This window comes from Grampus griseus, assembly GCF_964374135.1.
Source record: "Grampus griseus genome assembly, chromosome: 6".
NCBI classification, from domain to species: Eukaryota; Metazoa; Chordata; class Mammalia; order Artiodactyla; family Delphinidae; genus Grampus; species Grampus griseus.
The window spans coordinates 33,921,337-33,935,481 of NC_139000.1; the positions used below are offsets into that span (position 1 = coordinate 33,921,337).

A 14,145-nucleotide genomic window follows, 5' to 3' on the forward strand; every position below is an offset into this window, starting at 1 on the left:
TACAGTATGACTTTTTAAAAGCTGTCAGGACAGGGACTGATCTAGGAAGATTTAAAAAAAAAAAAGGGGGTGTTGAGGGGGAGGTGGTATACATTACAAATAAGAATAGCACTGTTACTAAGTAACCATGGTTTTAACCATGGTCCCTGAAACATAAAAATTTGGAATCATTTCCTTTTTTTGGTTAGGGCTTTAACGTATCTCTTTGCAAAAGAAAAAAATATTAAGAGAATTAGCCAGTGATATTAGCCAGTGATCTGTGAAGTATTCCACAAAATAGGAAAACCTCATTTTTTTTAATAAATCTTTTAAAAATAAAGAGGTCATCTGTCTTACTGAAAATCAGTGACTTGTTGAGCCTAACTGGGAAAAAAAAATGTCAGAAAATAGTTTCTTCTATGTGTACAAATATAAACTTTAATATACTCAGATTCCTATAGGACTAACTAGGGGCTGTTAAAGCTTTTTAATTTGACAGTAACTAAAAAATCTAGAATAAATTTTTGTTTGGAGCCTTAAAGCACTCCCCCCCCCCCCTTTTATGCCTTCTGCTTTAATCACTTTTCTAGAACAAACAAATGAGGATTTGGGGTGTTAGTATCTGAAGATACAAAGGATTAGTTTCACTCTCTTATAGATCTTTTTTCTTTTCTTTTTTTTTCCTTACAGATCTTTAAATCTAGCAGAGAGTAGGTGTTGCATTTTGCTTTCTATAAGGACCTCAAAGAACTTAAATAGCGCCTCCAGAAACAAGGTTATCATCTGCACATTGAATTTACAGAGATTCTTAAAATCTGATTACTCTTCCCTTAGCATTTTTTTCTCTATATGTTGTATTACAGCTAGGCTCTCCAAAGAGAATGGCAATTAGGAGTCTGAATGATACAGAGCCAATTTAAGCCTAAATATTGTGATGAGCAGCAGTAGGAACAAATGGACACTAAGGGGCTTACAGGTACTACATAACCTCCTGACAGATTTGATGACTTTTTGAAATGGAAAATCCCTGTGGCTGGGAATAATGATGTTTATTATATAATCAGTTTTCCACAAACCTGTAGGAAGATCTGCTGGAGCCTCTCTATACAGTTCTTATACCACGGTGTTAATACACTGGTCCCGTCAGTTTCACATCGTACCAAGTGCTCAGTCAAGATCATGATAAAACGCTGGAAATGGGGTACAAAGTTCCAGAGGTGTCAGAAAAAATTCTTATACTTCGGAAACAATCAAATTTTTGACCAAGAGACCTCAAAGGTATTGCTTGTTTCACCCTTTGTGGTGTGTATTCATAACTTTCATAATTCAATAAATACTGTCAGTGTAGAAAAGCAGTGATAATGAGTTAGTACATCGTTTTCGGCAATACCCGAAGACCTTCAATGTCTAGATTAACTTACGCTAGTAATTTTTCTTAGAACCTGTTCTAAGGACATAATCAGAAATGTTAACAGGAGTGTATACACAAAAATCTTCAGGAAGGAAAACAATCAATAAATAGATCAACAATTGGGAATAATTAAATATGAAAGAGGTATTTAACAGTAGTATCCATTTTTTTTAAAGCAAGGAGAAATGCTCATGCAAGAATGCTCATTAAGTAAATAACAGAATTACTTTTATTTTTCCCTTAGAAACTTTTATATATTTAAGATCTTATAAATGAATATGTATTACTTCTGTGATAAAAACATTTTTTAAAACTAAAGAAATGTACTGTTTCTTTGAACATATCAGTGTCCCAAGCCAAGATACCTGAAATATGACAAGGAAGAGATTCTTTTGTTCACTCTGAGCAGATTCCACTTTCTCCTGCAGTCTTTCTATTTGTTCCTCAAGAGCCCCATCTTTCCTGTCACTGCTTCTGTCATCATCATCACTTCGCTACCGAATGCAAAGGAACAAAGGGAAAACACCATTTAGGATTGCAGTGTATTAAATCACATCAAGCAAATCTAAAGATTTTTATTATGTCTGGTCAAATGCTATTTGAAGACTTGTATTCTATAGTAAAAGTACTCCAGTGTCCCAAACATACAGGCAAAATGTCCCAAGTCCTATGAGTACCTCTTATCTAGGCCAGGGAAATTCAGTGGCACTTGGGCGATCGTGGTAGATTTGCTATAAAGCAGAAGTAAGTTATGCCTTTTATAAGACAGCCCACTCAAGGAGGAAATACGTGTCACATTTTTCCTCCATTCAAAATGAAAACAGCTTTGAGCTCCAAGGAAAATATACAGCTGATTTTTGTTATTCCCCATAGTCTGTTTTATGAAATTGCTGGGAATCCTGAGTTTGTGAACACTGAACTGCTGCTCCTAGGGGAAATACAGGGTTAGGGTCTTGGGAGCCTCTCATCACAACACTTTCATCACCGTAGATCTGCGCTGCCCTCACAATAGCCACCAGCCACGCATGACACCTGAGCACTTGAAACGTGGTGTGACTGAAGAACTGACTTTTAAATTGTATTCAGATTTAATTAGCTTATAACTAGTTACATGTGGCTGGTGGTCACCATATTGGACACCACATATCTAGAGACCAGAGTGGTGTGAAGTCAAGTCTCTGGTGTTTGTACGTGTATAAAATGGGGATGATACCATTTACCTTACAGTATTTTAGATCTGTGTGTTTACATACACTCAGGTATATATGAATGTCTAGATGGAGACTAGCACTCGAACCTGCTCTAGTTCATATAAATCATTAAACTTGCTTCTACCCTCTACTCTGATAAAATGTGCATAACTGGAAAATTCTGTCATGAACAATACCAGCACTGTTTGCTAAATCACAGGATACAGCCAACTCACTGTTTCTGCCAAATAGCTAAAATACTTAACTTCTTATTAATATGAGAAGTATGAGAAGTATCTTATAGGCCTGGGAGTGACCCCCCCCCCACTACCCCCAACCTTACCGGGGGAGTGGTGAACACAGACAATCTTCTCCCTCTTCCCCTCTTGCATCAGAAACTCTTATAGAAACACAAGTGTCCTCCTTCCTTCGCCTCCCTTTTTGGGAAGGCAAACATGAAACTGATCCAGAGATGGTGAACTATGGAGAAGTGAGGTTTGTGGCTTCCTAAACAGGTTCACCGTGCAGAACGAGAGAACAGCAGACCCCAGGTCCGTCCCTTCCTCCACTTCTACAAACAGCTCTGCATGATTTGGTCTCGAAAAAATAAGTTCCCATCAAGGTAATGAATATTCGCAAAAGTTTCTGGTATATTTTCTTTGACCATTTACAATCAACACAAGACTTACCCGTTTATGTTGCCTTGCGAGTTTTTCTTTAGCCTCTTCTAGCTCCTTTTGGATCTTAAGAACGTGTTTGTTCATCTTACGAATTGTGGAGTGCAAGATTTCCCAAACAAACAATCTTAAAGTAATAAGGCATTTGATTACTATATGTTAAACTCTACTCATAGAAAATAAGACCTCTCAACTTTTATAACCTACTCATTCTTGAGGTTTTATATAGCCTTCTGTTTTTTTTTTTTTTTTTTTTTTTTGCGGTACGCGGGCCTCTTACTGTTGTGGCCTCTCCCTGTTGCGGAGCACAGGCTCAGCGGCCATGGCTCATGGGCCCAGCCGCTCCACGGCATGTGGGATCTTCCCGGACCGGGGCACGAACCCGTGTCCCCTGCATCGGCAGGCGGACTCTCAACCACTGCGCCACCAGGGAAGCCCTAGCCTTCTGTTCTTTAGGCAGACAGAATAAGGCATATCTCTCCAGCAACATTATGATTTTTCTTGTATTGTCAACTGTGCAAACATCTAGCTCCACCCATTACTCAGGTGAGCTTCCGGAAGGCAATATTGGGTCCTTGTCATTTTTCTTATTTCCATCCCCTACTAGACACACATAGAAGGTATGTGTATATATTCAATGAAATGGCAAACCAGAAAAAACAGGTTAGGAACAAAAATACATTTTCTCTCTTCTAAATGTAAACACTAAGTATTGCAGCTTGAAATGGAAACAATCTGAGGCTCATTTGCATGGTTTATACTGTTGATATTTAACTAGCACAAACTCAGCCAATTCTCTTGACACATTTAAGAATCTCATTAGTTGATAACAGCTATCGACTGCTAGGCTTTTAAGAATGAGATATTTATGTCAACTACTTGCTCAAATACCAGGATCACCTATAAGTGCTTTAAATGTTTGTTGCATAAATATGCATGTGCTTTTTAAGTAGCTTCTTAACTGCTTGTATGTCTATACATTTGGTCTCCTAACCCCAGGATATACAGCACAGAAGAGTACTTCTTTCTACAGATTTTGATCTGGACAATGACAGTTGAAGTGGAAGATAATAAACCAATCATTTCATAAAACTCAAGGTCTAGAATGTTAGCAGATAGGATAAAAGAGCACAGTACTTTAACTCTGGAAGGGGTGGTCAGGGAAGGCTTTGCAGAGTTAGAGTTGCAGATGTAAATCATTCAGGATAATGGCTAACACCTACTTGAGTTGTCAGTTTTCTGAGATTTTGCAAATCTGAGAATGGTCTGACGTTGCCTTCATTTGTGAGTACCTACTTGGCTGGTATGATAACCTCAGACCACATTCTTTCACCCTAAGGATTCAGTTTATCTCAGACTAGTGTCCTCTGCCAATAACATACAATGAACAGGATAAAGGTTGTGATGGATATTTATGTCTTTGCAAGTAATTTTCCTTTGTTTCCTGTTTTGTGTCAGCTCTTGCTGTCCCAGTCCTGATCAGTTACAAAGCCTATGGACTCAACATCATGTATAAGAACCAAACTTAATGAAAAGCCTCTTTCCTTTAGGAGGAATGAGTCTAGAATGAATCTTCTGTGTATTAAATCAAGGACTTTTATGACAGGTGAGACCTCCCTTCCCCAGAGGCATTCAGGTGCCCACCAGGCTTTCCTCAGTCCCTCCATGATGTGTAATCTATGACGGACTGTGATTTCTACCAGTTCCGGGGGTGCATTTCAGGTCCCCAGTGGAGCTGGAACTCCTGCCCATGTCCCATTGTCTAGTTGAGACCCTGCCATACAGCCTGATCTTCCCTCCCAATAGTCTGGATCATTTATAAGCATTTCTCCTGATTGGCTGAGTCCTAATTCAACTTACGTATATCCCTAAGAGACACTGCAGCCGGACTGGCTGTGTGGATTTCCATTGTGCAAGAATCTTTGCCAAGTCCAATCCTACCAGATTGGGCCATTATATTAATATCAACCTGGTTTGGACCAGAATTTGGAGCTCATGTATAAGGGACCACACATAAACTAATTCTTAGAGAACAGGAACTTTGTAAAATAATCCGTATTACCTAGTAAAGTCACGAGATAGTTCTGAAGAGAAGATCCAATTTGCTACTGCAGCACAGTCAACAATCTGTGTACGAATCATCTTATCTACTAGTACAGCAATCATCTACAATCAGAGAAAATAAATTATTAGGGTAAATCACACTTATATGTAGGCCACGATAATCCCCCTGCTGCAAAACTGAAGTTCATTTTCAGTGGCTATGGAACTGAACAATTTAACCATTAGGTCTTAAGATTTATTTTGCCTTCTGCTTGGCTCTGGTACTTATTGTAAGAATACAAGAACACAAAGATTGAGCAAAAAGAAAAACTCTGAATATTAACACTTAACAATGTTTCTTTAAATTTTAGATGATATATACAAAATATATAATTTCCATCGAATCTTAAAATTTAGAAATACAAGGTAGTTTTATCACAAAAGTCTTAATATAACTCTGAAATTTATTTTAATGCCTCTTTATAATACATGGTATGATAATAGTGTATCGAGATTTGACAAATCTGGAGCTTGTTTTTTAGAAACTGGCTAGACTAGATTATTCTTTCCTACCCAACTGGAGAACCTTCCAAGAAATAAGCATTCTTATTAAGTACTTAAAATGAGCTGAGATATTACAATACCAAACCAAATCATAACAATTGCTCTTTAAAGAATAACTCAAACATCATTACTTTTTCATAGCACTAAAATTACAGATTTAAAAACTGTTCTATAGGCAAGAGTCAAATTTCATGTTCTGCAAACTAAAACGATGGTATTAACTGCCTTATTTTTATACCTGTACAATCAGCACCTCAATATGTCTTAAATAGTTTTTACCTGTGGATGGTTCCGCCAGACCTCAAACATGACTCTTAGAACATGTAATTTTCCTTCATCACTTTCAGCTAGGGTTTTGAAGACTTCATGAAACCTTTTGACAGTGGGGGGAAAAACACCACATACAAACTTATTAAACATTTTAATATTTTCAAAGCCTTTACAGTGCTACTCAGTTTACAGCGCAATATATAAATGCAAAATAACCAAACGTTAACCATTAAGGATATAAAAGGTATGATTAGGATTTCAGTTTGTATGGAATTTGTCATAAAATCTTAGGAAAATTATACTATCATTAGCCTAGGACTATAGTTTACTGTGTATCTAAGAATAGATGAGGGCTAAGGAACTAACACAGGTGCAGTATTCTGACTGTGCCTTCTGTGAGAATCCTGCAAGTCATATACAGACTTGGAAGTTGAGATGGGGTGAGGAGTCTAGTTTCTCTGCTCAACTGAAGGAATATCTGTATGTTCTTTCTTCATTTGGAACTGTAGGACGAGTTAGAAAGTTCTGTCTTTAGATGCCAACCTTTGGGTGGCTCCTAAAAATGTAGCTGGCTCTCAATTCTGCTAACCTTTTTTTAGGAAGATGCTTAGACAAGGTGGCAACTTTTTTTTTAAAATAAATAAATTTATTTATTGATTGATGTATGGATGGATGGATGGCTGTGTTGCTGTGTGTGTGCTTTCTCTAGTTGTAGCGAGTGGGCTTCTCATTGTGGTGGCTTCTCTTGTTGTGGAACATGGGCTCTAGGCATGTGGGCTCAGTAGCTGTGGCTTGCAGGCTCAGTAGTTGTGGCACATGGGCTTAGTTGCTCTGTGGCATGTGGGATCTTCCCAGACCAGGGATCGAACCTGCATCTCCTGCATTGGTAGGTGGATTCTTAACCACTGTGCCATCAGGGAAGTCCCAAGGTGGCAACTTCTTGACTGTATATATGACTGTCCTATGGACTCAGGTTTTTCACTTGTTTCTCTAAAGGTTTATATGAAAAAATGTACATTCTATTGAATATATATACATGCAAACTGTGCTAACAGACTGACAGGAGCCATAGGATGGGGATTTTAGCTACCACAAACCAAAACCCATTGTATCAAATTATATGATAATACTGTTATTAAGATCTTCACAGTCAATAATTTTAGGTAAAAATCAGGATGCCATTGGTGTTCACCAAACAAAGTCCTGAACCCTCAAGACAGCATGTGTGTTCTTGTTGTACTTACTTTGCAAGAGCACTGAAGGAGTGGCTGAATGACTTGGCTGCTAAGTGTAGCAGAGTCTGTACAAAGACCTCTATTTTCAATGGGTTAAAGCTGAATCCTTCATCTGAAAAACAGCCCACAGTAAGAGAGTTAGGAAAATGTTTTAAGTATAGCAATTTTTTGGTCCCTTGCCTGAATCGCTAAACAGATGGCACACTCACATCCAAATACCAAGTGAGACATTCAAGCAAATGTCTTTGAGTACTAATAGATGATAAAAGACTATCACTGATTTCAAATACTCAAAATATAAAACTAAGCATAATCTTAATTCTTAATTTTTTGGGATTGTTTCCCTAATTCTTCTATATGATCCATTTCTTTTTACAAATACCACATAGATTTCCTTGTTCTTATCTCTCTACATGGTGGCAAGATAATAAATATAGTAAAAGAAAAAAATACAGTAAGCCCTTAACAGTTAGGTCTATGTCCTGTTTGAGAATGTCTAAATTTAACATTTTGAATTATACTTTCTAAATACATTTTCTCTAACATCATAATACAAGTTTCTTAAAAAAATCTAAACAAACAAAATCCCAATAATAAATAACCCAAACACCATTAATGTTTTGACTGTGTCATTTTTCTGTGCACGTCATTATGTAACACATCTAACAACAAAATCTGCCCCCCAACAAATGGTTAACCTAGTTGTCCCAGTAGACTTTTCATCTCTTTTACTGATTTTTTTGTTTTAGTTATTGTAATTTTCAAGATGTTTTAATACGACATAAAGCAAGTCCCTCTCATTCTTTTTGTCTTATCTGTTGATGATAAACTTATAGTTTAATTTGGAGAGAAAATCCAACTTTATAATATACCAAGTCTTTCTGGGCAGGAAACTCTCTAAAGTGAAAAGAGGGAATGTTTAAGGGAGAAGATAGCTGGGTTCTGGGAACAATGGTCAGGCTGGACAGGCCAAACAAATATATTGCTTTATGAGTATCCCATGAGATTTAAGAAAATTATGTTTATACTTTTAACATGGCCCATACAGAGTTCCATTCAAGAAATATTTAATTCCCTTACCATCATCGTCATCCTGGTTAGGATTTGGTACATCTTTCAGAATGCTGAAGATTTCATCATTGGTTGCTTTACTTTTAAAGGCAACAGCTAAACAGAGGGCAACCGAATGTCCAGGAAGAGAGTCTAAGCACAGAATGGGGAGGAGAGTAGACCAGGTTTTAAGACTATTGTTGCAATTAGTTAAATAACTGAGAAACCTTAAAAAAAAATTATTTTCTTTTAAAATAGAGTACTCTTTCTCCTAAGATCAATATTCTGTATAAAGATAACCACATGTGAAAGTTTCATTTAATAGGGCAATGGTTTTTTCACCTAAAATAAAGCATAAGAGGTAATTCTTGCCCCGATACTTCCTTAACACGGAGCTAACTGAAATTCAGAGTATGAGGGGTACTGATCTTCCTCAGGGATGAGGGTGAGGGGACACAGCTGCAGCTGTCCTTTGACAGTCCTCAAATCCCTAGGCCTCTGTAAGCTGAGAATCAATGTATTCTCTTTGATTTTGGTCAATGTACCCTTCCTCCTCCCTTTCCCTAAGACAGTGGAAACTAAATTTGGGTTTGAACAACGTGAAGGCTGCCAACTTAAGACAGATTTTTTGCTTTTCTCTTCTGCTGAGTCCACACACTTGAATATGTGTAAGCCAGATGCTCATGTGCTTTGACTCCACATGTTTACTGGTGGTTAATACCTGTTGAGTCCTTAGTGTATTATATTGTACTAGTACATACTGATATACTGTATGGCGTCACCAGAACAACTACTTTTAATGTAAGGTAGACAAAGAGGTAACAAAAAATTCTGACGTAGAATATGAGTTACTAAGCACTTGGAATGAATAAAGTCAATTACAACAGGTCACATGTGCTGTGTGCTTTTCTTGAAAGTGGGAGAGAAAATACGTGAAGAAAAACAGAATCCTCTGCCACTGTGATGTCTACATTCTAGGTGGAAAACCAAGATGTTCACATAAGAAGTAGCCAGAGAGCAACACAAAACTGGCTTGCGTTAAAAAATATTTAAAAGACTGGAGCTTGGGCTAGACCCTGGAAAGAGAACAGGAATCAGAAGAGAAAGGGCTTTCTAGAATGGGATAATGGCACAAAGGCAAACGCAAGAAAGCATAGAAGAAATAAAAAAGGAAGTGGGCCTGGCTGGAGTGGAGGTTAGTTTGAGAAGAACTGACAAATCATAAAGTAGGAATGACAAGAGGGCCTTAAGTGTTAGGCTATTTCTATGGAAAAAAAGAAAGCTCAGTGTTCAACAAAAGTCTGAACTCTTTGATATCAAAGACTGTACCTTATGGTTCTCTGAGCCAGTACAAAGCAGAAATCAAAACTTGGCACTTACAAGTACCACATCAAGCTTTGCTTTTTCAGGAAAAGACAGTGGTCAAGAGCAGGGCTGCTCAGTATCTGACTCTGGGCTTTACCACTCAAAGCAATCTCACTCTGGCTCTTTGAAGCCATTTCCTCATTGTAAAATTTGTAAAATAAACATACCTATTTCTCAGAGTTGTTTTAAGGAATACGTGACATTGTAACATAGGAAATGTACTTAGCATTGGAACCAACTGAGTTTATTTCAAGGAAAACAGGTGTAGTCTGAGGTGCAGGTGGAGAACCAGGGGTACAATATGAGAAGGCAAGGGAGAGGAGTGAGTTTCAAGATGCAAAGAACTGCTACACAACACGAACTGGAAGGCTCATGGAGGAGCTGTGTTCAGTGCCATGTGAAAAGACTAACTTGGAAACTCCACACCTAACTCTACCAGTGCTCACCAATGTACAACCTTACCTTCATTAAGTGTAAAGCACAAAATGGCATATCAAATTATATAGCCCCCCCCTCGATTTATAGTGCAACCTCAGAAATGATGTGACCAAAAAGTAAGAAAAGCATGTTCAAGAATTTACTTCTAGCGGCATACTGCTGGTCAAAATACAGTCTATGTGCACCTGAACTGTTACCAGATATTAATCAGTTCGAGTAATCTCCATTGCCATGACAAACGTATTTTCATTCTATTAAGTTCTGGCTATAAATTCATCTTGCTATACTTAGCAACATTTAAAATAATGTCATGGATATAACATTATAAACAATATTAAAAGAAAAAAGTAACAAGCCAGTAATAACTAAGTAAATCATAATAAACCTTCAAAATGATAGCAAATAAAACAATAGAGGTTAGTGAGAAATCACCTTTCAAACAGAAAATATAAACCCAAGAAGAGAAAAAGTTCACTTTCTCCACCTTAGATAACCGACTTAAGAGAATACTTGCATTAGTACCTTTTAAAAACAGGATTTGTTTTATTACTTACTGCTACTTTCATCTCCATACTTGTAAATGCAGGTTGGGTTTGCAGGACATAGAGCTGAGAAGGTAGGAGGGACAATATCTAATATACGCTGATGGTAAGACAACCTACAATACAAATAAGAGCCTCAGAAAATATCATTCATCAGTTCCATTCTTCAGTAACATCCAACTTACCCAGAAGGTCACAATCTCCAACACCCCGGACTCAGCTGACAACCAAGAAATAAAAGAGGACGACAAGTCTTTTAAACTGTTGTCTAGGCCAGCACGAGAACTCAGGCCTTCTTCAAAACTTACTGGTTTGCACTAGGTGTGGGCCACTGGGTCCACAAGCCTGGAGGCCAGGTATGTGGGGTGGTGATGGTGGGGTGGGATGAGGTAGAGGAAACCGTTTGTATGGTTGGGAGACTTGGTTGGGTTATATTGCAGCAAATAAATACTTATTGAGGCTAATGGGAACCAGGTTTCTTAATGCCTGCAAAGGTATTTACAAATCATGGCAAAGGGGAAGGCTAGGAAAAAAATGAGATGTTTGGTTGGAATTGGAGGGATACACACATCTAAGTGGATATAAAAATAGTTACAGATGTGTGTGTGTGTGTAGAAATATATTCACTACCCTTGTCCATCCAGAGGGCCTAGAACCAATGACACCCCAATAGTAACAAGCACATCAAGTGTCCAGACCTTGCTTCCTAAGTGCCATGCTCCACTAAAAGAAACTCGGACTCCTTGAATAAATAGATGATTCCAGGAAAGGGGCAAGGAAACACAAGATAAGCCTGGAATATCTTGTGCCAGAAATAAGGAAATGCTCAATGAATGGAGGGGGACATTAAAGAAGAAAAAAAAATGGACACAGGAGCCACAAGGGACTCCCAATGGACAAATCAGGGACAATCTGAGCATCATAATTAATAAAGACAGTAATGAATTAGAACCCACTGAATGAAATAGTCCCTACTGATATATAAACACAGGAATTAATAAATGGGTGAAAAAGGAAAGCTCTTTCTTACAGTAGAATGCCAACTAATAAATGTAGAAAAAATAATAGACAAAGAGAATCATCACTTGGCAATTACCACAGTGGTGACAGATAAAAGTACAAGTTGTCAGTGGAGGTCTGATAAAGAACAGGATGTAACCTCAGAGTATTTCCCACAAAATATTAATCAACTACAAAGGGAAAAAATGGTGAATTTAAGTTAGAGAAGCCTGACATGGCCATGTAATCAAGGTTAACATCTCTAGTGGTGGGACAATGCAAGACTTGAGTCATGAGGGCGCCATCAAGGCAACACAACAAAGTAAGGCCTACATTCTTTAAAACTGACAAGGACATGAAAGATAAAGAATAACAGCTGTTCAAGATTGACTGAAGAGGGCTTCCCTGGTGGCGCAGTGGTTGAGAGTCCGCCTGCCGATGCAGGGGACGTGGGTTCGTGCCCTGGTCTGGGAAGATCCCATATGCCGCGGAGCGGCTGGGCCCGTGAGCCATGGCCACTGAGCCTGCGTGTCTGGAGCCTGTGCTCCGCAATGGGAGAGGCCACAACAGTGAGAGGCCCACGTACTGCCAAAAAAAAAAAAAAAAAAAAAGATTGAAGAAAATGACAACTAAATGCTACACACGTTCTATCCAAGAATTCTGGACCAGAAAGGGAAAAGACATTGTTGGGATGGTTAGCAAAATTTCAGCAGCATCTGTGGATCGTATAGTGGTATTACTGTATCAGAGCTCATTTCCTGATTTGGAGAGCTGTATGCTCGTCATGTAGGGGAGTGTTTTTGTTTTGAGGAAATATACAACCGACCATTAAAGGATGCTTGGACATCATATCTGCAACTTGTTTTCAAAGGGTTCAGAAAAAGACCAATATAAAGGGTAGATTACATACACAGAGAGGGAAAAAGGACTAGGACATTAGAACAAATGTAGTAAAATGTTAACTAGGGAATCTAGATGAACACTATACAGAGCTCTATTTTGGCAATTTTCCTGAAATCTGAAATTATTTCAAAGTCTATTTGACAAAAAAACCTTATTGGCTTAATTCACATAGAATCCAGATGGCATGGTTGCCCAAGTTTTTCAGCCTAAATCTTGATTACAAACTGAAAGGGAAGAGAGGTAGGTACTTGGATTTTAAAAATAATATTCTAGACATACATCACAAATGCAGAGAAGGGAAAAATACCCCCACAGAAATTAGAAGACCTAAGCCAAGGAGAAAACACAAAGAACTTACCTCATACATTTTTCTAGAACCTCTCTTACAAACTTTGGTTTGGGACTTTCTGGATCTTGAGTAAGACAATCTGACCTAATGAGGAAATATAGTTTTGTAAGTTCTTACACATGATCTGCAGCTATACCTAACTTGTACTTAGCTACAAATAGTTCCCTTCTACCTAAATTATTACATTTATATACATACAAAAAAAAACCCTAAATCTTTCAGACTGTGAAGAAGATTGCTTTTATATTATAGTTTTAAATATTAACTTTTTTAAAAAAATGGCAGACTGTAGAGAGAAGAAAGATATAATATACATAACACTGCTTACCAATCTTCCCAGCTCCAACGGAACTGGAAGTTACTTAGATGATGGGAAAACCAATTAATAAACCTATACAGAGAAGTGGGGTGGGGGGACAGAAAAGGATGAATGGTTGCAATTTATAACAGGAACTTACATAATCCTTCAGACAAAACCCGATTTCCCCCTACCTACAGCTGTATTTTCTCCTACCAGTTACCCTTTTCTGTGCAAATCCTGTAACTCACCTTCTACTTCAAAAAGTAACAGTCCCCCATCTCACTCCTAACAGTGCTATCCTTTTTAAGTGAATAATTGATATGATTCAAGTGCCTGTTTTATATCAAGTACCTTATATATGTTTATATAATTTAATTCTCACAATAACTTCTGAGGAATGTATTATTTTCCCCATTTAACTGACAACGAAACAGAGGTGTGAGGTGCAAAAATAAAAAAGATTAAAAACGTTTTATAAACGGACGAGCCAAAGTAGTCTCTCATCATCATACCACACCCTTTCACCACAAACAAAATATACCATCAAAGCCCCCTTTTCTCTTAAAAACACATCTGATCTCTCTGACTAGATAGGGATCACCTTAGTAGACTGTATAACACTGTGAAATTTTTAAGAGCCCAATGAACACTTGCTGAATGAATGGCATAATAGGGATGCCCAGCACAACTGATGGTTTATTAATTAGACTGGGAAAAAAACCTCAGCAGACACCTTCTTAAAGCACATCCCTCATGTATCTATAATTTCAGTCATTACAATTACTCAAGATAATAGGTCAACAACACAGGATAGCCTTTACTGATAATT

At 37.8% G+C, this 14,145-nt stretch overlaps 1 protein-coding gene across 4 annotated transcripts in view; it reads right to left on the bottom strand.

The window, feature by feature from the left end:
* Window positions 1-14,145, bottom strand: part of NCBP1 (nuclear cap binding protein subunit 1) — a 46,358-nt gene that overhangs the window by 2,655 nt on the left and 29,558 nt on the right. For all 4 annotated transcript variants that reach the window (XM_082656239.1, XM_082656240.1, XM_082656241.1 and 1 more), the window contains 10 exons: window positions 13,344-13,406; window positions 13,025-13,099; window positions 10,777-10,880; window positions 8,450-8,572; window positions 7,379-7,481; window positions 6,144-6,237; window positions 5,320-5,423; window positions 3,270-3,384; window positions 1,756-1,884; window positions 1,056-1,169 (listed from right to left, as the gene is read on the bottom strand). In XM_082656239.1, the coding sequence (XP_082512365.1) occupies window positions 1,056-1,169; window positions 1,756-1,884; window positions 3,270-3,384; window positions 5,320-5,423; window positions 6,144-6,237; window positions 7,379-7,481; window positions 8,450-8,572; window positions 10,777-10,880; window positions 13,025-13,099; window positions 13,344-13,406 (1,024 nt within the window). The remainder of the gene's footprint in view (window positions 1-1,055; window positions 1,170-1,755; window positions 1,885-3,269; window positions 3,385-5,319; window positions 5,424-6,143; window positions 6,238-7,378; window positions 7,482-8,449; window positions 8,573-10,776; window positions 10,881-13,024; window positions 13,100-13,343; window positions 13,407-14,145) is intronic.